At 40.8% G+C, this 26,893-nt stretch overlaps 3 protein-coding genes and 1 long non-coding RNA gene across 7 annotated transcripts in view; 1 reads left to right on the plus strand and 3 right to left on the minus strand.

Moving 5' to 3' along the window:
• The window catches only part of LOC116262008 (uncharacterized), a 40,750-nt gene extending 31,135 nt beyond the window's left edge, over positions 1-9,615 (minus strand). For 2 of the 3 annotated variants that reach the window (XR_004174387.2, XR_004174386.2), the window contains exons 1-9: positions 9,402-9,615; positions 9,050-9,300; positions 8,802-8,963; positions 8,535-8,583; positions 7,845-7,989; positions 7,648-7,748; positions 7,477-7,557; positions 5,120-5,259; positions 4,602-4,764 (exon numbers count right to left, since the gene is read on the minus strand). This is a non-coding gene — a long non-coding RNA (uncharacterized LOC116262008). Of the gene's footprint in view, positions 1-4,601; positions 4,765-5,119; positions 5,260-7,476; positions 7,558-7,647; positions 7,749-7,844; positions 7,990-8,534; positions 8,584-8,801; positions 8,964-8,993; positions 9,301-9,401 lie in introns of all 3 variants that reach the window. The other variant, XR_007574383.1, reaches the window with a different exon arrangement.
• Positions 9,616-12,152: 2,537 nt separating this feature from the next.
• LOC116262229 (exocyst complex component EXO70B1-like) lies at positions 12,153-14,354 on the plus strand. Its single transcript, XM_031641382.2, has one exon. The coding sequence runs from the start codon at positions 12,485-12,487 to the stop codon at positions 14,186-14,188; it is 1,704 nt and encodes a 567-aa protein (XP_031497242.1). The 5' UTR covers positions 12,153-12,484; the 3' UTR covers positions 14,189-14,354.
• Positions 14,355-16,694: 2,340 nt separating this feature from the next.
• Positions 16,695-21,537, minus strand: LOC116262230 (uncharacterized). Of its 2 annotated transcripts, none has more exons than XM_031641385.2 (9): positions 21,288-21,537; positions 19,716-19,907; positions 19,463-19,536; positions 19,236-19,289; positions 18,095-18,355; positions 17,957-18,019; positions 17,597-17,665; positions 16,983-17,028; positions 16,695-16,910 (listed from the first exon to the last, which is right to left on the minus strand). In XM_031641385.2, the coding sequence occupies exons 1-9, from the start codon at positions 21,319-21,321 to the stop codon at positions 16,849-16,851; spliced, it is 855 nt and encodes a 284-aa protein (XP_031497245.1). In that variant the 5' UTR covers positions 21,322-21,537; the 3' UTR covers positions 16,695-16,848. The 2 variants fall into 2 exon arrangements, with proteins under 2 accessions (XP_031497245.1, XP_031497243.1); XM_031641383.2 differs by having other exon boundaries at positions 19,463-19,539; positions 21,288-21,534.
• Positions 21,538-23,735: 2,198 nt separating this feature from the next.
• LOC116262933 (aldose reductase) lies at positions 23,736-25,596 on the minus strand. Its single transcript, XM_031642472.2, is given in 7 exon segments — positions 23,736-24,092; positions 24,190-24,368; positions 24,371-24,479; positions 24,560-24,766; positions 24,881-24,968; positions 25,101-25,225; positions 25,310-25,596. Coding segments are annotated over 7 exon segments (942 nt in total). The 5' UTR covers positions 25,454-25,596; the 3' UTR covers positions 23,736-24,002.
• Between the last annotated feature and the right edge of the window lie 1,297 nt (positions 25,597-26,893).

Consider the following 26,893-nt stretch of genomic DNA (forward strand, 5'->3'; position numbering starts at 1 on the left):
GATCACATATGTTTTAAAACACATCCTTGAGCGCGCTTGTCTAGTATTGCATGCTTATTATTGACTTTCGTTTTTTCATACGCATAACCTCCTAAAACTGACTATTATACCAATGCATCTAGTTGGCCATGCATTGGCCGTGTCAACCAGTCAGTCATTTATTTCGGTTGCATTTAATTGACATTTTTAACTCGATGAAGGGCATGTTGTTTCATCAAGATCCTAGAACAGTTCCCAGGTCTCACAGGACTGCTTTTTCATTTGTGGTGCGGGGTTCATCGTATCCTTTGCATATCACATATCATTTACATCACATCCCTTGAGCCCACCAATCCAGTATTGAATGTTTTTCTTTGACTTCCCCTTTGTCCTACGCACAACCTCCAAAAACTGACCATTATACTAACACATCTAGTTGGCCATGCATTGGTCGTGTCAACCCGTCATTCATCTATTTCAAATTGCATCATATTGACATTTATAACTCGATGGAGGGCATGTTGCTTCATTAAGATCCTAGAACAGTTCCCAGGTCTCACAGGACTGCTTTCCCTTTTGTTGTGCGGGGTTTATCGTATCCTTTCCGCTCAAAATGAGAAGATTACATATCATTTACATCACATCCCTTGAGCGCATCTGTCTAGTATTGAATGTTTTTCTTTGTCTTTCCTTTTGTCTTACGCATAACCTCCAAAAACTGACCATCATACCAACGCATCTAGTTGACCATGCATTGGTTGTGTCAATCGGTCAACCAATTATTTCAATTGCATCTAATTGACGTTTCTAACTTGACGGTGGGCGTGTCGCTTCATCAAGATCCTAGACCAGTTCCCACGTCTCATAGGACGACATTCCATTTTGTTGTGCGGGGTTCATCGTATCTTTTGCGCTCGAAATGAGACGATCACATATCATTAACATCACATCCCTTTAGCGCACTTGTCTCGTACTGAATGCTTTTCTTTGACTTTCCTTTTGTCTTACGCATAACATCCAAAAACCGACCATTATACCAATGCAACTAATTGGCCATGCAATGGACGTGTCAACCGGTCAGCCATTTATTTCAATTGCATCTAATAGACATTTTGAACTTGATGCTACGCATGTTGCCTCATCAAGATCCTAGAGCAGTTCCCAGGTCTCACAGGACTGCTTTCCCTTTTGTTGTACGGGGTTCATCGTATTTTTTGCGCTCAAAATGAAACGATCACAGATTATTTACATCACATCCTTTGAGCGCACTTGCGTAGTATTGCATGCTTTTCATTAACTTTCTTTTCGTCTTACACATAACTTCCTAAAACTGACCACTTTACCAATACATCTAGTTGGCCATGCATTGGTCGTGTCAACCGGTCAGCCATTTATCTCAATTGCATCTAATAGACATTTTTAACTTGATGGTAGGCATGCTGCCTCATCAAGGTCCTAGAGCAGTTCCCAGGTCTCATAGGACTGCTTTTCCATTTGTTATACGGGGTTCATCGTATCTTTGCGCTCAAAATGATACTATGACTTATCATTTACATCACATCCATTGAGCGCGCTTGTCTTGTATTGCATGCATACCGTTGTCTTTCCTTTTGTCTTGCGCATAACCTCCTAAAACTGACCATTATACCAATGCACCTAGTTGGCCATGCATTGGTCGTGCCGACAAGTCAGCCATTTATTTCAATTGCATCTACTTGAAAATTCTAACTTGATGGGGGGCATCTTGCTTCATCAAGGTCCTAGAGCAGATCCCAAGTCTCACAAGACCGCTTTTCCTTTTGTTGTACGCGGTTCATCGCATCTTTTCCGCTCAAAATGACGCGATCACATATCTTTTACAACACATCCCTTGATCGCGCTTGTCTAGTATTGCATGCTTATCATTGTCTTTACTTTTTTCATACGCATAACCTCTTAAAACCAATGTTATAAAAGGTGTAGCGTATCGCGTATCGGTCGGGCTGACCTATACGCTGTATCGTAACGTATCGTAAACGTAGCGTAGCGTATCGTAAAATTAATTTTTAAATTTTAAAAAATATTTAAAAATCAGAAAAAAATAGAGAAAATTTATTAAAAATATGAAAAAATAAACAAAAAATCAGAAATCAAGAAAAATATATTCAAATATAAAAAAGATCATCATACATAAGGAACATTCATGTGTGTCAACAACACATTCAAAAATTAGAAATTAGATATTCAAAATAACATAATAAGCATCCATCACAATTTTAAACTTGAAAATTTTATAGAATCTTAAGACTTAGAGTTTTAGGACTTAGAGTTTTAGGACTTATATTACATCACAATTTTACAAGTTCAAAACATATAGTTATCAACTTATCATCTTTCATGATTTAACGATAATATTTTCCAAATCGATGAATCCTTGGTTATTTTTTATGAAAATGTACAAAATCTTTCCCTCCTACGTCTCTTGGAGTCTTTAAATACAAGAAGAGAGAGAGGGAGGAGTGTTTAAACTTTAAAAAATAAAAAAATTTGTGTTTTAACCCGTATCGTACGATACGGGGGTGTATCGTCCGTATCGTACGATACGGCCCCCGTATCGCACGTATCGTGCGATACGTGTACGATACGGACGCGTATCGTCTTTAAACAGCGTATCGTATAGGTTTTCTTGACCTATACGATACGTATCGTACGATACGCGTCCGTATCGTACGATACGGATAACATTGCTTAAAACTGACCATTACACCAATGCATCTACTTGGCCATGCATTGGTCGTGTCAACTAGTCTGTCATTTCTTTCAATTGCATCTAATTGGCATTTCTAACTTGATGGTGGGCATGTTGCTTCATCAAGATCCTAAAGCAGATCCCAGGTCTTACAGGACCGCTTTCCGTTTTGTTGTACGGGGTTCATCGCATCTTTTCCGTTCAAAATGAGGCAACCACATATCTTTTACAACACATCCCTTGAGCGCGCTTGTCTAGTGTTGCATGCTTATCATTGTCATTTATTTTTTCATACGCATAACCTCCTAAAACTGACCATTATACCAATGCATCTAGTTGGTCATGCATTGGTCATGTCAACCAGTCAGCCATTTATTCCTATTGCATCTAATTGACATTTCTAACTCGATGGAGGGTATATTGCTTCATCAAGGTCCTAGAACAGTTCCCAGGTCTCACAGAACTGCTTTCCCTTCTGTTGTGCGGGGTTCATCGTATCCTTTGCGCTCAAAATAAGATATCACATATCATTTACATCACATTCCTTGAGCGCACCTGTCTAGTATTGCATGTTTTTCTTTGACTTTCCTTTTGTCTTACGCATAACCTACAAAAACTGACCATTATACCAGTGCATCTAGTTGGCTATGCATTGGTCGTGTCAACCGGTCAGCCATTTATTTCAATTGCATCGAATTGAAATTTCTACTTGTTGGTGGGCATGTTGTTTGATCAAGATCCTAGAGCAGTTCTCAGGTCTCACAGGACTGTTTTCCCTTTTGTTGTATGGGGTTTATTCATTGTATCTGTTCTGTTCAAAATGAAATGATCACATATCAAATACATCACATCCCTTGAGCGCTCCTTAAGTTATATGTGTCGCTCTCTCTTGCCAAGACAATGAAGCATGATGAACACGACTGTCAATAATAATGTCAAACAAAGTCTAATTTTGTTCATCACTATTCGTCAAGAATGCGCTCCCACATGCAGCATCCGCTACTTCCCACGACAAGCAGCATCGCTCACTGATTTCAACCAATATTTTGTCTTACCTTTCACTATAAAAGAAACAAAGATATCTTAAAGGCATCATATCCAAAACTCTAGATATGCACCTTATATTATATTTCAAGATAAAATTCAAAAAGTGGGCGACAAGGGTCCTCATGACATAACAAAATAAAGTACAAAAGATACAGTGACAATAGTGTGCCAAATAATCATGATTGTATCATGACATAATACTATAAATCATAACAGAATTAGCACCTTTCCAAAATGAACAACTGCCAAAGCAACTAGAACATATAAGAAATTGAAATCGAAGGATAAAAACAGTTCAGAGAACATAAAGTACAAGTTTAGTCATCCTCCAAAAAAGGAAACAAGTGAACCAGAACTTGGTCATCTGTGCACATGAGCAAAGTTTTTAAAGTTTAAACCCATCGACCCAGGATTCAACCAGGAATTAATTAAGTGATGACTCGCCGGATCAGTTTGGCAAATAAAATATTATAACATTGATATGCTACATATAACATGTATCATAATGTACATGTGTGTATAAAAGGAAAACTTGAAATGAAAATTTTAGTAATATGTTCCCTAAAATCACATTATTAGTATGTCTGTTTTTCTGTAATATAGTAAATTTTGGTAATGTACTGTAGAGTGTATGTGTGTGTGACTTTGTAGAGATGGTCATTACTTTGTATACATGGTGTTAGAGGGACTGTAGCAGGAGAACTTCTCCTAAACATAAAGCAGAAGCTATCAGCCACAATGAAAAGGCAAATCATAAAGGTCAACTTATCTAAAAGAAGAAATTAATATTTTCTGCATGGCTTTAATGTTTGGATACTCAATATCATCAGAAAAATGAAATACTTACTTGGCAACACGGAACAAGGTAAGCATCCCATCAACAGTAAGACATAGCATAATGCAATAAGAAAGTTGAATCCTTCCTCCACCATCCACTTCAATTTCAAATTTTCCATCATCAACATTTAAATCCACACAGAAGCCCACTAACAAGTTTTCATCACCATTTGCTGCAACAAGAAAATGAAAAGAGAAATAGAAGTAAGAGAAAAGCTGTACTTACAGATAGCAGCTAAACACTAAGGCCGTGACAAGCACATGCAACCATGCCCCTTGCTCAAATAAGTACAGCAGGTGAAGAATAAATATTCAAATAATGCATCAAACATATTTTAAAGAGGGATAAGAGGAAAAAATCAAAGTAAAGAAAGGGATATGCTAAACATTACAAAAGGACAGACATTCAGGTTCCTTATTAAACCAAGGATCTAAGGTTGAACCATCGTTTTTTTGTGAATTGAGAGAAAGGATATTCATGAGGAAAAGCCAAGTAGAAGTTGTAACAACTTAAATGCCAATTTACACCTCTCATTTGAATCATTGGCATCCACTTGTCTTGCTGGAATTCCATAACTTTTGGCTCCTTCAGCTTCTGGTCTTCAAACCAGCCCAAGAAGACAATGTGATCGTCTATACTCTTCCTATTGGCAGCAATTAAAAGCTCCCTGACAAGCACCACATGATTATAAACAATATGAAGTACTTGAAACATAGCAGTTTCACAGAAAGTTGAACTAGTAAAACTATAATATATTTCATGTTTAACAGACAAATTTTCATAAAAACTATTTACAATTCTGCTGTCCATGCACAAAGTTCTCATTGAGCAAAGTGACCTACAAAAAGTACTCGAACTTTGTTTTCCAGTTCACTCTCCAACTTTGCTTCATACCATGATGATATTCCATTTTTCGTCAATATAATGTTTTATGTTGTCACAATTGGGAGGACCAGAAAACGTGATAATACAGTTCAGATGGCATGTAGCGGCTTTCAAGCAATTACAATCATGTATTGAAGATCCAATCTACCAGAAAACATTCCAGACGACAAAACATCATGGTGAATCAGTGATGCTCTAAAGATGACAGATTGCTACCAAGCAATCTCAGAAAAGCTAAACTTTTCCTTAGACCTTGCAAGAATACAACTTTCAGATAGGCCTTTGCCCCCCTCATATTGGAACTAATGTCCATGTCTGAAAGCAAACTTTAATGTCTGGGCCTTTCAATGACAATCCTCCCCGGTTCAGTAGCCCTCTTTCACACGAAAGCCAGCAGCCTACAATGCATTGTCACATGGGTACTGTCATAGAGACAGCCACCTGTACCAGTCGGGTAAGACACCAGTACTGGTAGTCATACGGTCCCGGATATGGCCTGGATACTGCCAAACAGTACCAGATACGGTCAATGTACCCGGGACCATATCCGTTCGCTCTAGGACTCAGTCAAAAGTTGACCAAGTCCTTTCCTTTCCTGTCTAAGATTTAGGGTTTCAGTTTTTTTTTACATCATTTTTACTCACTAAATGCATATAGAGCTGTGTTTCAAATAACGAATGTTATTAATATAAGTTATATAACTCTACATCAGAGTTTAATGCTAATATATGTTGGATTTTTAGTATGCTATTTTCATATTTTGTTCAATATTTTCTTCTTTAGAATCTACAAATTTTGAATCACGAATGTGTTATTTTGTTTGTTTGAATTTTAATTTTTAGTTATATATATATATATGTGTGTGTGTGTGTGTGTGTGTGTGTGTGTGTGTGTGTGTGTGTGTGTGTGCGCAACCGTATCCCCGTACCCAAGTTTTTTTAAAATAGTCCAAACTCATACATGTACCTATGTGACATAGCTACAATGGCACCGCCCCCAAGCTCCAACCTGAATTTTAGACATCCATCACCATTCCCACATTCACAACTCAAAGTTCCATGTAATTTCTTTGATTTGATATTTCTAAAGAATCCAGTTATATTATTGTATGTAACATATCCAGTAAAACTTAATAATCCAGAACGTGAACTTTAATTTCATTTAAAAGAAAGCTATATTTTTTAAGATGTTTTAGGTGGTACAATATGTTTGCTCTTTCCAAGAGAAGAATATTCCATTCAAAAATATGTGTCTAGGATCCTCAAGCTTGTGCAAAATGCAGCCTTTGAATGCAGAATTTGTTTTAAAAGCTTGGCCTAGGGGTGGACCATTAAAATTTCTGATCCTTGGATTCCAAAGGCAGGAAGTAGACAACGGATGTGATCAGGAGCGAGTCCATGCTGCTAGCGGACATATATGTTGACCTTGCTGCTAAGAAGTGGTGACCCCTATTAGCTCCCCAACACATTGATGGCTATGTCACATGGGTGCGGGGCACGGCAAGCTCCAAAAAAAATTGGGTGCGGGGCACGGCAAGCTCCAAAAAAAATTGGGTGCGGGGCACGGCAAGCTTCAAAAAAAAATTGGGCACTGGTGCAACGAGGGAATATATATAAGTAATTTTATTTGTCCATATCTACGTGACACGGGTATGTAGGTTCAACCCACATACCCGCTCCGGTACGCCGGTACGTAGATCCGGATATGGGAAATGGGTGGGCACGGGTTGGATCAGGTCTGGGTCAGACCAACTCTAGGACTAGGCTAACTTGTCAAAAACTCTGTTGTCACGGCCAAAACTTGGATCACTGAGCCTGGTCATTCGAAGCCAAGTCTTCCCATTTCCTGATTCTTCCATTTTATTGACCAGATTGGAGACTAAACTACCAGGTCTTAGACAAATCAGTTGATTCGATCAAGTTATTAAACATGTATAAAAAATCAAAACAAAGATAAATGACAATCCTGCACAATTAAAACAAGACAAGGAAGAGATAACCTCATTCACTTTAACACAATTTGTGATGTGCTTAGCTCTACCAGCGAACTGCAAAGTCCCCTTTGTTTCATCAACATGAACCTATAGATAGATAATTGATTGCATGTAACTATGAGCTTTAATGGAATTGATCAAAAGAAAATACCTAGAAAAACCAGACTTAAGTTTTACCTCTTCAAGTGCAACAGTACAGATAATGGGAGTCTTTGCATTGTTTCCAAAAGCAGCCTGAAGAATTGCGGTGAGCTTGCTATCACGGTAAGGAATATGTCCTATGCAAATATGATATACCAGTGAGAAATTAGAATCCTAATAATTATACCGCTTACAATGACAATTTAAGAGGACAAAGGCTACCCATGCCAGACCTTTGCCTAACACCACTATCACTAAGTCTGTTGATAACATTTCCAAGGGCCATTAAGCTTTTATTTTTGTATTTCCCTTCCTTCAAACGTATGCCACCAGCACCAGTCTTTGAATACGCTCTGAACCAGACAAATCTACCAAATTCTGTAAGAAAGAAAAAGGTTTGTATTTTAAACATCCAATATACTCTAAAACAAAAAAGAAATATTAAGAACTATAATGATCCCATATGCCATCATAAGAAACATATAGAAGATAGTTTCCAGAAGTCTGCTAGATCAGAAACCAAAACAGAGACACGGACAGCATCTTCAGTTGACCATATCCCCAAATGCCACAGATTCTTGTCCTCAGCTTTCTATAACCTAAATTGAATCTCAACATTAACCTCCATGGAGAAAAGTGTGGAAAGAGCTAATCATGAACCTCCATGTAACTATGAGCTAATCTCAACATTAACCTAGATCGTTGATTTTTTCATTATAAACCTCCACACGATCTGTTGTCTAGTTTCAGAAATACAAGCAAACATCAGAAGAGAGAACACCAATCTACCATTTTAAAGGTTGGTCTTTATAGCATTCTAGCAGTTATTTGTGCGATAAAACAACATGAAACCAATTAAATATGCCGAAAGACATTCTAGGACAGCCAGATGGATAACTCCTGGATCATTTGAAAAACCTTACATTGTGAAAGCTTTCCCACTGCTGGTCTGCCCATAAGCGAAAACAGTTCCTGCAAGAATTGGGTACCACTTTTTAGAACAGTCAAACAGCGAAGCTCTCAGGCATGAGACTTCCTAAATAACCAAAACTAGTGTTGTTTGCTCTCGCAGCAGTTCAAACAATGATTCAGCTCACAACGAAGTTACAAAGGAAACGTGGATGTGAACATGACCAAAATCGTCCAATCCTTGAAAATACTAAAAGAACAAAAACTAATTCAAGAGGTACCATTGAATCCCTTGACTGCTGCTTGGTTGACATCCTTCGTATGGCGCTCATAAACCCTCGAGTTCGTGCAAGTCTTGTCGAACACGTGATCTGTACAGTCAGACCAAGAGCCCCGCTCAACGCTTTTGCACTGTAAGAGGGAACCGCAGAGAAGAGAAAAACCTGCAGGACGGGAGGGCAAAAGGAGTTTACCGAAAGCGAAGGAGACGCCTCAAATGGGAACAGAACAATGCGATCGTTAAACATACTTGTAGGGTTCTGTAGAATGTAAGAAAAAGATTGACCGATCGATCGATCGCTAAGTGGTGAAATCGTGAACAATGAGGGACGGTGAACTCTCTCTGGAAACCTCTCCGTTGCCCTCGATCTACAAACGGTCATCTGTTTGTCGGCTTTCGATGGATCGATAGATCGACGAGCGAGGACCAAGGCCGATCGAACTCTTCTCCACTTCGTTCCTCTGTCTCTCGACCTTTTAGATGCCCAACCTTCAGTGGACCTAGCCATTGAGCAGCATTGTTCTTGTGGGTTGAAAAATACCCTAATGAGAGCAGAAAAAACAGAAAGAGCGAATGGAGGAGGGAGGAAACGTAGTCTTACTCTACCACCAGAGGCAAGTGGAGAATCTGGTCTGGTCCGGCGAGAGGCTGATGGATAGGAGCTGCTGCTCGCAATTCCTAATGATGAACTGCGGCAACCCACGCCCGCAGTCTGTATCCTCCTTCCATCGTCGGCATGGCGCCATGGAGGATCCAGCCTCGCTCCCTGAGAGAGAGGGTGCTTTCCCTCCCTGGAACTCGCGGGAAAAAGAAAAACCTTCTTGAAACGGTAACGTTGAGAAGTTGCGTTTCTTGAACTTTATAACTGAAATTTTTAAAGCGTCTGTACATAAACCAAAATTCTGAAGCCGCGGCTAATTAATGAGTTGCGGATAATTAGTGTGAGAATATCAATGGATCAAATTTGCATCAAATTTGCAGATGAGGTATCTTTACATCTAATTTATTGGATATTCACTTGTTTAAATTCAACTTCGAAACAAACGTGAATAAAAAAGAGTATGTATTATATTTGAATCCGACTTTTAATTTCACAATTAAACCCAAGCTGGGATCCACTTTTAAATTCATAACAACATCTATTTAAAATTATGATATGGTTTGAACTAGTTTCAAGGTATATGGATATTCGATGTAGTAAATTTTGCTTAATGCTTATTATCCAGTCATATACTTTTAAAAACTCGAGTCGAATATCATTTCTTAAAATTGAATCAAAAACCCATATTTTCCTGATCGAATGCTTTTTTTTCATATCTGGCAGATTTAAAGCAGTGTAGTCGGAATCAGATCCAAATTCAAATGTCGGGTCATGAGATTCGGGTCATTATGGCTTCAAATAACGGTTTAGGCCTAAGCATATTCTAGTAATCCTTGTCGCTTGGATCAAAATGTATGGGCTGATTCCCTCCATTTTTTATTTTTAAATCAATTTAAAATATTTTAAACTATTTTTAAATTTAATTGAGAAGTTAGCCCAACTCCATCTATATTTCATTCCCATGATTTCAGAAATTTGAGAAATAATGTGACAACGTTTATTATGTATATTATGTTTATTATGTCTGAATGGTGTTAATGGTCCTATGCAAAATCAATTTTCTAACTAACTGATTTCCTAATGGCCCCGCCTTTTTGACCTACATTTCTCACTAAATAGATTTCCGTTATATTAAAAAAAAAAAGGTTTCGGTAAATTTGAGAAGCAGAAAATAGTAGTTATAATTTTCTTGCAATATTTTAATCTATGTAATTTTTCCTTTTCAAATGGCATATGGATTTGATAAAAGTGGAAAAGCATAAAGCTGTAATTTGAGAACACAATATTGAGAAAATGTATCTAGTTTTCTATAACGAAAGCTTACTTCGAAGACGTGATCTTTATTAGAAAACTGTGAGTAAAATTAAACACGAAAAGATAAATAAGCCTTAAAAAGAACTGAACAGTATTTATTACCCAGACCAGATTTTCACGCTATGCTCGCTCAGTTTTTCGTCTCTCTCGCTCTCTCTTGAAACCATAGACGACTTCATTATGAGCCATGGAAAACCACGGTTCTTGTCTGTTATTTCTCTAACCGTCGTCACGATCGTAAGGATGTTGGAGATGTGGGAAAGGAAACTGCCAAAAGCAAGTCTCGGTGCTCAGTTGGTTTGTTCATCACAAAAAGAAACTTGCCGGATTTGGTGATGAAGTGACAGCGGTGAAGATCATAGCAGCGTTAGGAGAGATCTCCATTTAAGGAAGGCAAAAGCCAGGTATGTTGATGGGCAACTTGACTGTCTTGAATTGCTTCAAAAGAAGGAAGCTCTGAGTCAGCTAGTGTGGAAAACAAGATCATAATATTGGTAGGATCGTCGGAAGCTATCATTGGGTGCAAAAGATAACTGATCATAATCAAAGGAAAGAAGATTCATCAAAACACACTTGAGATTTCAGTAGGGTTTAATAAACTCCAAGCTTTTTTTGCCTTGTTATTTTGAACACAATTAAGAATTGAAAGAAACAAAATACCTCCTGATCATGATCCATCAGATCCTCCCTTCTTAAAGTCAGTCACTCTTTTGGGCAACGACATCCCTCCAACCTCTGGCCATGGTTTTCAAACATAATACTTCTCTGGATCCTTGAAAGATTCTATCGTTTATGTGGACCACGGTCATACGGGATGATGCAGCAGTCTCAAGGCAAACGCTACCTTAAAAGATTAACAAACTTAAGGAATGCATGACATGTGGCAACTAATTGAATATAATTGCCACTGATTGTGTTAGATTCAGCCGATTCAGGGCATTTTTACAACACTGGTCTCAAGTCCAAGAAAACCCAATTATAGATTCAATACAAAAAACTGGAAGCTGAAGCTCCTCCTCCTTGTCATCATCAAAGGGATCGCTTCTGGTGCACTCTAAATATTTGCACAACAGCAGCAATGAATCTGCACTGTAAACTTTGTATCTAAAGTTTATATTCAATATGTTGAACTCTTTCGACTTTTACAAAAATATACTCAAAATGACAAAAGCATACCAGTTTAAATAACAAAACAATTAGATGAAATAAAATTTTCAGGCTTGTCAAACGGCCTTTATAAAAAAAACCAGCAAAGCATTTTTGTATTTAACACGTTCCTCGCGCTCATTTTTCACATCTCCATGTCGGCTGCCTGCCGCTCGGCTCTTGGTCCGGCCGATCAGGTGCTAATTTGGAAATACAGAAAAGACTCCGGAGGTGATAGAAATTGGGAAAAGGGGACGCCCTGGTAGAAGATATCAGGTAAAAAGAGAGTCAGACGCGCCGTTTCAGGTTACGAGTGTGACCTCCTTTATTCTCCGCGGTGAGAGTGAGAGGGACTCCAAAGTTCAGATAGGGTTAAAGGAAAAAGAAAACAAAAAGAGAGAGGTGGGAGAAAAAGAAGAAGGGGAAAAGGAAAAATCAGGCGGCGAAGCCGTCTCGGGGTTGCAGAGAAATGGAAGGAGAAGGAGCAGACGCAGAGCAGGAAGGAGAACGAACTGAGTCTGTCGCTGACGAGGACGTTGTGATCGCAACTCGTTAACCCCCCTCCCCCCCCAACACTTTTCCTCTTCCTCTTCTCTTTTGGGCCTCGGTAGTTAGCAGCCACGATGATGGCGGCAGAGAAGACGCTCCTCGCTCTAGAGCAGCGGCTCTCCAGGTGGACTCTCCTAGACTCCGCCTCCCCACACCCTCTCTGGCCCGATCCCTCCGAGTCCTCGGCCTTCCTCAAGGCCGTTGACCTCCTTCTCGGCACCATCCGCAGCTGGGACTCCGCCCTCTCCCGCGACGGCGCCTCCCCGACCCTTGCCTCCTGTCTCGACCGCGCCCACAACCTCCTCCACGCCGCCGTCTTCCGCCTCTCCGACGAATTTGTCTCCCTCGCCTCCGCCGGACAGCTGCAACCCTCCGACGACTTCGACGACCATGGCGAAGATGATGACGAAGAGGATATTCCGGTCGCCCAGCCGCTTTCTGATTTCGAGATTGCCATCGAGATCTTTCCACCGGGCGTCGTCTCCGACCTGCATGAGATCGCCAAGCGGATGGTGGCCGCCGGGTTCGCCGATGGCGTCTGCCACGTCTACAGCAGCAATCGGAGGGAATTCCTCGACGAGAGCGCGTCCAGGGTGGGATTTGGGGGCGATCGGCCGTACTCAAGTGGAGGAGGACGGGAGGAGGAGGGCGATGGTGATCTGCAAAACGGGATCGAGAAGTGGATCCAGGCGATCAAGCTCGCTGTCCATGTGCTCTTCCCTAGCGAGCGGCGTCTCGCCGATCAGATCTTCACCGGATACCCTTCCGTCGCCAATTACTGCTTCATGGAGGTGTCACGCGGCCTGATGGATCGGTTCCTGCAGTTCGCCGATGAAGTCTGCGTCTCGGGCCGGTCCGTCGAGCGTCTCTTCGAGGTGCTGCGAATGTTCGAGACGCTGACGGAGCTCCTCCCGGAGCTCGACGGCCTGTTCTCCGGAAGCGCCGCCTGCGCGTTCCTCTGCACGGAGGCCGCCGACATCCGCCGCCGTCTGGGCGACACCATAAGGGCGATTTTCCGGGAGTTCGAGGTCGCGATACAGCGGGATTCCAGCAAGCCGGTCCCCGGCGGGGGACTTCACCCGCTGACGCGGTACGTGATGAATTACATGAGGGTCGCCTGCGACTACAAGCCGACGCTCGACGTGATCTTCGCCCCTCCGAGCGGTGGCGGAGGAGCCGTTGGCGTAGCTCCGGAGGGTGGGTTGACGGCTGAGACGTTATGGATAATGGAGCTTCTGATGAGCAATTTGGAAGCCAAGACAAAGGCATACACAGACCCAGCACTGAGACACCTCTTCTTGATGAACAATTGGAGGTACATAGTAAGCAAGGTGAGGGACTCGGAGGGTCTAGCTTCCCTTCTTGGGGCGGAGTGGATCCGGAATCAGGGGGCGAAGGTGAAGCAGAACCAGGCATGGTATCAGAGGAGCGCGTGGGGAAAGGTGGTATCGACGTTGGTCTTGCAGGGGGGCGCGGCTGACGCATCGCTGGCTCCGAGAACGGTGGTGAGGGAGAAGATGAGAATCTTCAGTAACTTGTTCGATGAGAATGTAAAGGAGCAGTCGGGGTGGGTCGTGCCGGATGAGCAGCTGCGGAGGGAAATCAGGAGCGCGGTAGCGGAGATGGTGGTCCCTCCTTTTCAAGAATTCTTGACGAAATTCCGGCACCAATTGGGTGGGAAAGGTGCCGGTGGTGAGGCGGTGGTGAAGTATATTCCAGAGGAGCTTCGGGACCGTTTAGACGAGCTCTTTGGGGGTAGTAGGCCTCCTGGCTGCTGATCCCCTTAGTGTGCCCATTGGAGATGCTGATTGTTCCTTTTTCCTTTGTCTTTGTTCATGTAAATTAAAATTCTGAGTATAATTTGGCACGGGTAGACGATGTAACCAATGGTTCTATAGTGATTCTCATGTACATCATAAGGAAATTGGTTGCTTCCTTTTGAAACGCTTTTGTTTCTTCAGCAGTGTTGAATTCGGAATGCTCGAAGTGAGACTCTGCAAATCTTCTGATCATCTCTGCGTTGGTTTTCTTAGTTATCGGTTGAATAAATTGTCTGGATTCTTCAATTGTTAGACGGTGGCTGGAGCCCCACATCGTTGGTGTGTTACTGTATAAAGAACTACGGAAGCGCCGGACTTACCGAAGAAGATGATGATCTGGGGAGGAGCACGGAGAGGACATGATATTGTTGCTGGCGGCATAGTGAAAATCATGAAGAAATCCACTTTAGTGCAGTTCATTGACGCAGTGAATAGAAGCAGCAGACTCTCTATGTGGCCATCTCTCTCTCTCTCTATCTCTCTGTGCCGGCCACAATACAGATTTGATCGAAGATGCAATTGGCGGCCTGGGGGCTTGAGGCCGTTCCTGTCACTTCTAAGGCTAGCGGGCGAATTCAAGAACTTCATGCAATTTCTTAATTTTGGAAATCTTGCTTTACATACACCCGAAAATAATCTTTGCGTCCGAACCCAACAGCATTTGCATTTTATCAAAAGATTACCAGTTCTTATCACAAGATTGCCTGGGTTGGTCTCAACTTTCTGCTTTAAACAGAGCTCAACCTGACTTCAAAAAGAAAAAATTGTATGCCGTTTGTTGCAGCAAACTCTCTGCCACTCTACATAATATGATGCAATGCATAACTCTATCACAATTGAGCAGAACATTATGTATCTACATTTCTAACAAATCACCACCTTGTTTCTAACAAATCACCTTAACAAGGTACTAGGAGATTACAATCAAAACACCCACGGTACAAAATAGCAAAACCCAATACAGAAAGCACCCGCAGTACAAAAGTGCAAAGCAAAAAAATCAACAAAAGCACGCTGATTGAGTAAAAAGAGTCCCTCTTACGACGCAACACAAACACGACAAACTAGATAGGTCATAAGCTCCCCCACACTTCCCTCGATCCCTCCATAATACCAAACCTGTTTTTAGTATACTATGATGCATTATGGTATCGGGCCGGGCCGGCTCAGCCTGGCCTGCCAACGCTCACGGCCGCCTTTCCCCCTCGCTGACGGCCGACCCCCTTTCCCCCTCGCCGACCCCCTTTAACTCTCCCGGCGGGCGCACCCCTCCTCCTCCTCCCACCACGGTGCCTTTTCTCCCTCACCGACTCCTTTTCCCCCTCCCCGGCGGTCTCGACCTGGCGCTCAACCTGCCAACCTGGCGTCAGAGGCATCGAGCATGTTGGCGGTGATCTGGCGACAAGATTGTCGCAGGCAAGGATGCAGCCCAAGGTTTCGGTGGTGGAGAGGCGCAGGGTGGGGCTATCACAGATTAGAGAGGGGAGGAGGAGCAGGGGACGAAGGAGGAGGGGAGGAGGGAGATAGAAGAGGAAGACGGAGGAGGGAGACAGAGGTGGAACGGGAGATGGAGGAGGAAGACAGATGAGGAACGGGAGAGAGGAAGAGGGGGAGCAGGAGCGGGATATGGAAAGGGACAGGGAGACGGAGGAGGAGGGGGAGCGGGGGACGGAGGGCGGGAGGGGGAGATGGAGGGGTATTGAGCCGGGCCAGGCCCGATGCCTAGGCTTATGATGCATCTACCTAAGCCATTACTCAAGTCAAGTGAAAATCAAGTGAATTTATGTAAGAGAGACTTGCTTCTGCGCAATGCAACTTTAACCAATGCGCTGACCGCGGCATAATTTGTACACAAACTTTAGAATCCTACTTGAGGGCTTAGGACTGGGTCTGCCAGGGTAGAATGCGGTTCACTGTTCATGGTTTTCTTTTCCTGGGTTCCAGCAGTGAGAGATATAACCACATACTACAGTTATTTGGATTTTTCGTGAGTAGCTTGCAACAAGTTTCATGCATTACATTGGAGGACATCATTTTTACAGGGATGGCTACGAGTCATCTTGGCATTGGCTGATAGGCGGCACTGCCCTTGTGACTAATACTGGAATCGATAAATGAACACGCAACGGAGGAAGTGGCAAATCTTCAGAAGCCTTGTTCTTTGAGATGGTTGGTCTATAATCTAATGGCATGTTGGGATATTAGGGACAAAAAGGGAACGCAGTTAGGAATCTCAACCTGATAGAGGGGCTTGCAGTTTTTAATGACAATGAAACCGTAGGCATAAGTTAGGCACGGTTACCCAAATTCCTGACCCTGAAGTCACAAGTACCATTTAGCTTGCCTTCTGACTGTTTTTGTGATAAACCCCTGTCCATAAGACAAATAGTGTCCCTATGCTGCCATATATTAATAGCAATACGAGCACACATAAGACAACATGAACTGCAAATAAAGGTAACTCTGAGGTCAAAATAGAAAATTTAGTAAAAATTTCATCTCAAAGTACTAAAGATATGCCAAACGAAGTCAATAAATAAAGTCCCCTAGACATTAATTAGCTATGACCAAGTTCATGAAATGATGGACAGGCCTGTCAGGTCTCCTGGTGTAAATGCTCACTGGATGTCGTGGAATGACGGCAGGACAGCAATAAGGGGATCCCCATATCCAACTGGCTCTGCAGATGGTTCAAAAGTTAAATTGAGTATAGAGGAAACCAAATAAAATCTTATAAGCTAAAAATGATTACCTCCTTCTTTGTATAGAAGCTTAATGACCTCCCCAGCCACGTCTGACTGCTCAGAAGTAGAAGAAGTGCATTCAGCGAGAGAAAGAGGGAGTTAAAGTCACGTCCATATCCACTTTTTAGGTGAAAGAAACATCAAAAGCGTGATGCATCAAAATGTCTAGAACTTGCAGGCCTATAATTGTCGTTCTTTTTCTGGGTGAGGACTGTGGAGGGGTGGCACCACAATATCAATAACATAAATATAGCAGATAAGTACCAATTTAAAAATTTCACTCCATCCAACCAGCAGGTAGAAAGATAGACATAAAATAGCAAGCTTCATTTCTGGAGTCACAACCCCACTGCATATACCTTAGATTTTTATTTTGTTAACTAAGTATGCACGTGTTTAGATCTACAATAATGAGAAAGGAGCAGCTAGGAATGCCAGTTGAATGGAGTTGCTGATGAATCTAGAAGATTGTGTCCATGAGATGCACTTTTAATTCAATAGAAAAAGGAAAAAAGAGAAAAACACTCCGTATTTGTATGTATCTTTAACAAATCAGGTGTCCACAGCCATGTGAAACAAAGAAAGATAACCACAAAATTGACTATGAGGGTAATAAAATCACCTTCACAGGCAGCTCTGTGCCAAACTGGTCCAGATATCCAATTACCTGCCCTTCCTTGATCGTATCCCCCTGTTTATTTAAAACAAAACAATGTTTAACACACTGAAAATTAATGATTCTTGCAAAAAGTGAAGTAGAATATAGAGAAAGATCCCAAGCAAATGAAGCAATTAATGTGAAAATTTTACAAGTAATTTCCAAATTATCTTTCAGGAAGAGAACAAAATTTCTTCTTAGGCAAAAATCCTTCTCTTTGGCATTTACAGAACAAGTGCATGCAAAAAGACGGCTACCACTTAGCTATGAACTGTTTCTAAACCTGAGAAAATTACTGCAACAAAAGCATATGCATTTGAATACCTCTTTACATATGGGCGCTTGTTTCTTCCCTTTAATTGTTCTTCCTCGACGAAATGAGCCAACCTGATATATGGATGAATGCATTACTTAGATTAACACCTGCTACAACCAGAAAAGTACTAGAATACAAACACATACCGTAGGAGAATGTACTAAGACATATGCATTAGTTCCAATCCCATTTAGAGCTGCAAGTTTTGAAGCTTTGGCTGGTGGAGCTTTTGCAAATGGATTTGCTGAAGAAGGGGAGGATTTCTCTGGTGTAGCTGGTGGTGAAGGAGCACCAGAGTCAACCATTGGCTCAGATGGTATAGGTGGTACAGTGACGGGGGATACAATATGTGATGGAGCTCTTGCTGATGCTATATCCCTTTTGAGATGCATCTCAAAGTTCCCCACCTGCAGAAACATATAGGATGTGATGGAATGGAACCCTAACGATAGATAGAGATTAAGCCACAAGTCCATTCAAACAACACTATATCCATGTAAAACTTCAAAAATTAACATTTATACCAGAAAACAAGCCCAAAATTTGAGAATTAATTAGCCGAAACATTTTCATTTGGAAAGAACTATCGCACAAGGCAAAAGCTGTTTATAATCCATATGCATATACAAAAGTGTGTAATTGCTTCATGCTTTTAAAGGAAAATGCCAAAATTTGTACAGTCAATGTAAGATCGCAGAACAATTTTTTTCATAGCTTGCATGGTAGAAACTAAGTGACTGACGTGCAGTCAAAAACTTCCTAGATATTGCCTAGTATATCTGAGCAGCCATATTCTTTCACCTAACTTGCTGACAAGCAGAGAAACTTATCTAACTAAATGTACTACCAACTCAAAAAGAATCCCCAACTATGTGAAAGTTCAAAAGCCTCCTCATGAGAATTAAGGTTATAAAATTAACCTAAGACATGTGAATAAATACTTAAAATTTAAGCTCTGCAATATATGCATATACAAAAGTGTGTAATTGCTTCATGCTTTTAAAGGAAAATGCCAAAATTTGTACAGTAAGATCGCAGAACAATTTTTTTCATAGCTTGCATGGTGGAAACTAAGTGACTGACGTGCAGTCAAAAACTTCCTAGATATTGCCTAGTATATCTGAGCAGCCATATACTTTCACCTAACTTGCTGACGAGCAGAGAAACTTATCTAACTAAATGTACTACCAGCTCAAAAAGAATCCCCAACTATGTGAAAGTTCAAAAGCCTCCTCATGAGAATTAAGGTTATAAAATTAACCTAAGACATGTGAATAAATACTTAACCTTTAATTTAAGCTCTGCAATATTGGTCTCATCACAAACTTCCAACATCAATGCCTGTAGATAAAACCACACCCATGTGAATTACATGACTTGGCAGATCTGGCAAACAAAACTGTGAAGAAAGTGTTGACAGAGAGCAAGCAATACAACTCCAAGAAATATAACATAATATTAATAGGATAACAGTATAGTATATATACGTTACAGTATTGGCCAACAAGTTATACCTCAAACCCACTAGGAAATGTTGTTTTGTTCAGGTTCCGCTTATTCTGACCCTCTATACTCTTCTCTGAGATACCTACTGAGATAGATTAAGATACATGAGAAAGTGCATAACACTAAAAATTGTGATACACCATATGTTGTAGGGAAAGGTTAAAATTATAGTTGTCCTCAAAGAGAGGGGTGTTAAAAGACAACCGGTTCAAAGATGAATATAACCAGATTGCGAAAGCTAAAGATCAAGAATAAACTCACTGTCAGATGTTACCCCTTGTGAAGTTTCTGAGGCCTTTATAGGAAGCAAGAATGCGCTTTTGTTGTTCATTGTTGAAGAGATCAACGAGCCACCAAAACGTTGGGATGAATTATGGGACCAAACGTTAACTGTATATCGTACACTAGACATACCATAGAATGAAAAGGGGCGTACTTTTGTGCCGCAAAACCCTGTGTTTCATAGTGAAATAAACAGTCAGCAGTGCAGTAATTTGAACCAAATTACACATACAAAGCACAAAGCAATAATGTTAACTGGCTACAGGCAAGCAAAACAAGAATGACAGAACGGTAGGCACTATTGATGACAATGAAGACCAGATTTGTTCCTCATCCATAACATAATAACGAGAAAAGTTTTTCAGATTAGAATTTCCTTTTCATGAAAGTTCGCAAAATGACAAAATAGAAAACGTAATGAAAGTGGAAAAAGGTTACGACTTCAGCACGGTGGGTAGGAGTGGGGGACAAGAGACTTACGCCACAGGAAGATATCAATCCCCAGATAAGCAGCAATCTTTTGACCGAGGTACTAAAAATACTCACCGAAGCTAAAGTTTATTGTCACAGAAAAGAAAATCACCACATGAACGTCAAAAAAGCCAAGTAACGAAAAAATATGTCAGACTAAACAAAAACTAGCTGAACTAGCTGCTTCCCGTTCCCACATCGTCAACTTCAGCTTTCTCAAATAGAGAGCGAGAGAGAGAGAGAGATAGAGAAAGATGAACTTCCTCACCACATCTTAAGTTCTAATCTGTACAAATTAACTTTTCATTCTCCTGCCATGACAATCCCATGAAGCCCGGAGGTCATGTATTTTGGTAAGATTATGACCTTTTGTTTCTTTCATTTCCATGAATACTCTGTCTGCACTTTGCACATTATGCATAGAAGATTATTATGGCAAGGAAAAGGACTTCCTGACACGAACTGTGATAAGGTTCAACAAAACCAGTCAAAAGGCTGATGGGGACCTTTCTTTGGCCTTAATGAATGAAAATGTTATCTCTTGATCTCATCCAACCTTCATGATTATTGCTTCATTCATTTGTGGGCAGCCATCTTCTGCCCTCCTAATTAGCGGTATGCACCAAATGCAACCTGGACGAATAGTTATTAAGAATGGCAGATCTTCAACATTGCGAAACTAACGATGTCGTCTTCTGTAATCGAGCTCGACATTCCAAAATGCAAGACGACGACAATGAAGAACATCAAGGAACCTCTGAAATCCTAAACCGTTGCAATTATCTGGGATTAATGCTGACATGTGATGAATCTAAAGTGTGACCAATAAATCGACAACCATCGCACCAATTTCTACTGAAAAAAATGGTAGCGATTTAGTTTGCTACAAGTGACAAGTCGAAGAGACATGAAGAAAGGGAATGCAAAAGGGAAATCAACAAGAAAACATGCGAGCTCAGAGGAGAATGGAAAACCCCGCATCCAAGAACAATACAAGAGAAAAGGTGAGGGCCTCCATTGTTTGAGAGCGAGAGAGAGAGAGAGAGAGAGAGAGAGAGAGAGAGAGAGAGAGATGCTTACCTTGAGCTGAAGAGAGCGCAGCAGAGGCTTCCATGATGGATCTCAGAAAGAGGCTTTACAAGCTTCCTCACTCACACACTGCCCTCACTTTCTGCCTTCTGCAAGTGGGTATGTCGAAAAACGAGAAGAACCAAAAACCTGAGCGAGAGATAGAGAGTGGAGATGGAAACGGTTGGATGGATCGTCGTAAACTCCGCCGCCCCCACCCTTCCTCTCTTTCTTCCGTCCCCTCCCACCTGTCCCTTCCGGAGGCCTTGGGGATGACGTCAAATCCAACCAAGATCATGACCTCCGGGCTTCCGCAAAATCATGAACTTCGTCACCTTCTTCGTGAAAGAATACAACTCGCCGCTGGGCACTGGGCAGCGGACAAGAACTCGATCGTAGGCGTGAATAAATTTCGGATTCTCAAAAGTGGTAAAACACGTTTTGCAGAAGCCATGAAACCAAATGATGATTAAATTTTTTTGAATCCACAAATGTTAACATATAATCGGATACTTCCATGAGTTCTCTAAGATGACTCGTCAAAAGCTACTTAGAAATATTACCTTTACTTTGTTGGGGAGTTTTTCTGCATCGAGCGGATCAACCTTCGTGATCATTTCCGAAAAACATTTCACCTTCCAGACACTACACTTGATCTTGCCAAAATGCCAAGAAAGATATGAAAAAAAAGCCTTTCACTGAAAAATTTTAAATGAAGGCTTGAAAGGAATCTCCACTAATTTGATAGCCAAATCTTTTTCTCGACGTTATTTTCCATTAAATTACAATATTATTATTTTTACTCGCACAATTTCTATTTTGCTCTTTAAACAGTAAGAATATGATTTAATGTAAAAGACAATCACAAAAAAAATTTTTTTTTTTCCAAAAGTACCAACTTTATTAAAAGAATCTCATTTCACTTTTTAAAATTAAAAGGAAAATGTAGAATAAAATATAAATCTTTCTTTATTTTAGTGCTTGTTAGTGTTTCATGAATTTACCTTAAAGGTTAGAATAGATTTGTCAAACACTTGTTCTAATGCTCCACAAATATGTCACTGCTCCACAAATATGTCACTTTGAGGCAGGTTTATAGAACATTTACATAATGTTTTGCTGCCACCTCTAAATATGCCAACTTGTCCACTTGAAAAAAAAAAAAAAAACAACTGAAGTATTAAAAACCTAGCATGTGCCAAATTGCAGTATTTGCATGTCATATATTAAGTTTGATTGCTTGAATCAGTTATGCAAGTAATCTACCAAGCAACCATGTCACGTAAACGACTAGAAGAGCTATGAGAAACTTGAGATGCCTACTGCTTTGCTTATCAATGAATAATATTTATGGTTGCCATGTTTTCACCGGTAGTATCATCATTTATGGTTGCCTTTATTTTTTCACCAGTAGTATCCTTTTTCACTTATTTTTTGTTGGTCATTCTCTCACACAAATTTTGTATTAATAACATTTTCCAAAGATTTACGATGAAAACTTTCATCTTGATCTTCTTCCATTAGGGATGTTAGTATATTCTCTATTATCCGATCGAACCATTCTAAAAAAATTAGACACTAATATATATATATATATATATATATATATTTGATTGAGAAATCGGATCAAATTTGAATTTAAGTCATTTCATCCGATCAGATTCAAATTCAGATTTGGATATATCAGATACAGATTCAGACCAAATTTATTCAAATTCAGAAGTGAATGTAAAATTTGGATCGAATTCGGATTATAGAATCGAATTTGATTTTAATTCTTATCCGAATATATGAAAAAGTATGTCCGATTTAAATAGCTCCCATATCAAAAAAGGACAAATACAAATGAATGAGATATTGAGATTCCGTATGCATTACGCGGAAATATTATCAGACCTAATAATATTTCCCACTCTCCTAAAGCAAAGCGTATATCAGATCCTATATCTCCTATGCTGTTAAAGTGTTTTGCAGATGTCAGTCTAACCCGGGCATTGGGAACGAAGTTCTCACTTTGTACAGTTAAAATTAACGATGAAAGACTCCGGACTAACGAAGGGGCTCAATCCGAAAGACCGAACCCTATTCTTTTGTAAATAAATATCATTCCTTTAAAGAAATAGTTTAAAGGATTAGTTTTTTGGCAGTTTCATGAATCTATCTAGCTCAAATATTGGAATAACAAAGATCGGAATGGATTCATAAAACACTAAAATTAATCTGCCCCAATCACCCCATTTTTAAGATTTATGGAGCACTTGAATACACTTGAGTGTTCATTCTAAGCGTTGTCTAAGTAAAGAGACTACCCAAGTTGATTTTACTCGAGAGTTGCCAAAGGAAACATGGCTTTTCTCATATCTTTGGAACAAAAATCATTTTTATACGCTATAGCTTTTGCGCTCTTACCCATTCATATGCTTCAGAGCTTGGCAAATGTTTGTTGATCACGAGTTTTGATTTACTTGGAATCTTGATATCTTGGATGATTATGTATGAAAGGAACATGATGAGCTTTAATATAAGAAGAGCAGCCACTTAGAAAGGAGAAGAGAAGAAAATAACTCTGCCAAACCATCGCCGACGATGAAAATTAGGTGTCCTCCATAGCCCTTGATTCTACCTCCAGGGATGTGGGCACAGAGTGCGTTTATGTCCTACCAACAACCCAAATCCGAGCTTAAATTACAAGCGATCAACAATCACAAAACCCAAGAAGCTAGCTCATCAGTCTTCATTGTCCCATAACTCTGCTGCGCTCCTGTAGGGGCCCTCTTCTTTGTTAACAAAAAGCGTCTCCCCTGTCAACACTCTCTTCTGCAAAACAACATATTTCGTTATATTGTTATGGTGGAACATGTATATATATATATATATATATACACAGGGGGAGAGAGAGAGAGAGAGAGAGGACCTGTTCCGGCAACCTATGAATCTCCTCGAAACTTTCAGGAGGGATCTCCCAATCGAAGACTTGTATATTTTCCTTGATCCGCTCCTCATGTGTAGACTTAGGAATGACACTCGTTCCTCTTTGCAGTCCCCACCTCACTAAGACCTGCCCTGGGGTTTTGTTAAACAAATAAGAAGACAATCACTTCGAACAGGGAATCCACCATGTCTATCACTTACAGTAACATGTATCCTGTTACTCTTACAACATTGCAACATTTTGTCGTTGCTCCACCCAGGATGCATCTCCATCTAGAACATTTACAGAGCATTAAAGTGGTAATCAGACGAGTTTATTCATTAAAGAACAATTTAAAGGCAAGAAGTTTCACCTGACAAACAGACGGCATGATCTCTGCAAATCCCAGCAACGTGTTAAGCTTCTTGACGGTGTAATTGCTGACACCAATGTCTCTGACCAGCTTGTCTTTTACCAGCTTCTCCATTTCTTTCCACACTCCTTCCATGTCGAAATCTAACACATCACCTGGCTTTGGAGGTCTGCTTGCACCTTCACGAAGCCTAAACGGCCAGTGAATCTGCAACAAGAAACAGTACCATTGTCTAATTATCATCAATATAAAGAAAAGCTTATGGCATTGTAAAAAATTAACAACAAAAGGGGACAATTCAGATTCGTGGTCGTATCTCACGAGATAGAGATCAAGATAATCAAGCTGAAGCTCTTCAAGGGTCATCATCAAAGCAGGCCTAACCCTCTCGGGTGATAGATCGAAGCACCTGCCACCAAAGTTCACAACGGAAGCACCAGTTACTGATTCAACCTGTCAAAGAAGAAAGCCTACAATATAACATGATGGAATTGAGGATTAAATTAAAAAGCAGAAAAAGAGGGGAAAAGAAGGAAAGAACCATAGTTTAGACGTGATGAATAGGTCCTTCCTATCAATGCCTGCTTGCATGGCGGCCTGCAGACCTTCGCCCACAGACTCCTGGACTTCATACTCTGTTGCTGTATCAACATGCCGATATCCAGCCTCCAAGAAAAGCCATGAAAGATTTGGGAACGCAACTCGAAGAGAAACCATTTAACGAACACTAGATGAAAGAAATGAAAATACCTCTAAAATTGCAGATAAGACGGCATCTGTGGCTTGAGAACCAGCCCTCCAAGTGCCCAACCCAACAGCAGGGATGGTATGGCCACTCACTAACCTGAAACATTTGTTCTCCATTTCATGATGACCAGCTGCTGCTTGGGCCATTTGCTTATACTTCTCCGACTTCCCCCTGTCTTTGGACTTGATCGCAACAAAAGACTCTGCTTCTCGACTGCAGAGCGCAGGGTTTGCATTTGATGTGAGAGTTGGAAGAACGAAGGCACCTTTTCCAGAATAGACACGTAAGCTTGTAACGTGTTGAACAGGGCTCAACGTGTAAGGTAGAAAACTGATGCTTTCAGCTTCGTCTCACACGCGGCGAGAGATATGTACGATGAAGAAAAAGGATACAGGGAGCTGTTGGAAGGGGAGAAATGACACGGGCAGTAATGGATCTCACTGATCTTTGATATTTCGTTTCTTTGACTCATCCTTATTTTCATGTTTGTCTTTATCGTTTTTTATGTTTGAATTCTAACATAATTTGATCTAAAGAACCGCGAGGAAGTACAGAACCCGTTCATCTTTCTGGATTTTGACATTTAGGTTCCAGCAACTATTAGGAATCCTGCAAGTTTGAGGGCACCTGCAAAACTTGCTGTATTGACGGTTATCGATTAAAAGGTCTACAGACAGGAAAGATGAGACCATCCAAAATACAGAGAGGAAAGATGAAGCAACCACTTCCTTCAGCCTAACCTGCTTCATCACTTTCATGTGAGCAAATAAAATGAATGAGGTCAGACTTCAGATGTTCAATTTGAAGAGGGTCAACAGTTGAATAATACCTAAATTATATATCCGTTGGCATAATCACTACGATAGGCCTATGAGGATATGTGAGAATCATTTTTCAAGTCCAGGTGAGGATTATTCTGGAAAGGGCCGTTCCTCACGACGCCATCACAGGAGACAGATTCGTTCTAGGAAAAGTAATCTAATTTTAGAAGCCAGAGGCCTCATTCTAAACCCCGTTTCCTCACATAATTATCAGACAGGTCTACGTTCCCGGCTTTAATAAGCAGTTTCAGACAAGCTTGTTGAGTCGTGGCAAAAAGAATTCCCGACGACTTTCTCAGGCACAGATGCCTACTTCTGATCAGGTGAGAATCCAATTCATGGCGGATCCTCTTCCTTGCAAAAAAGACCCCCTTTCATGGGAAATTGCGTTTATGAAGGGGTTGCTGGAGCATCGTTTTCTTGAAAAAAACTAAGGCCTTGCATTTAGTGAGTTGGTTCCTCACCCGCTTCCGACGCTCTGTTTCATCTACCATGAGAAAAAGATTCCAATTTCAGTTAAAAAGTGGGCCTTTTTTACGAGAAAAGGATCGACAGGAATGCCTTTTCAATGGATTCACCTTAGACAATCCGTGGAAAGAAAGCCCATAATTTTGCAGTATCATTCACGCTGCAAAGGCGGCTTTGGCTGTAAAGGAGAAAGAGAAGGCTGGCATGATGAGTGTTGAATGAGGGAGGATTCGGTCACTTTGTATCATTTACGAGCCTATAAATTAAGCAAGATGCATGGGAATCAGGCTTCTGCCA

This window comes from Nymphaea colorata, chromosome 10 (genome assembly GCF_008831285.2).
Source record: "Nymphaea colorata isolate Beijing-Zhang1983 chromosome 10, ASM883128v2, whole genome shotgun sequence".
In the NCBI taxonomy this organism is placed as follows: Eukaryota; Viridiplantae; Streptophyta; class Magnoliopsida; order Nymphaeales; family Nymphaeaceae; genus Nymphaea; species Nymphaea colorata.

Excerpts from the sequence above, each read along its gene's own strand:
- LOC116262229 (XM_031641382.2), top strand. The coding sequence starts at position 12,485 with ATGATGGCGGCAGAGAAGACGCTCCTCGCTCTAGAGCAGCGGCTCTCC.
- LOC116262230 (XM_031641383.2), bottom strand. The coding sequence starts at position 21,321 with ATGGAAGCCTCTGCTGCGCTCTCTTCAGCTCAAG. Across the intron at positions 19,290-19,462 it reads CATTTCCTAGTGGGTTTGAG|GCATTGATGTTGGAAGTTTG; the intron begins GTATAACTTGTT and ends TTTTATCTACAG. Across the intron at positions 18,356-19,235 it reads TTGCAGAGCTTAAATTAAAG|GTGGGGAACTTTGAGATGCA; the intron begins GTTAAGTATTTA and ends ATGTTTCTGCAG.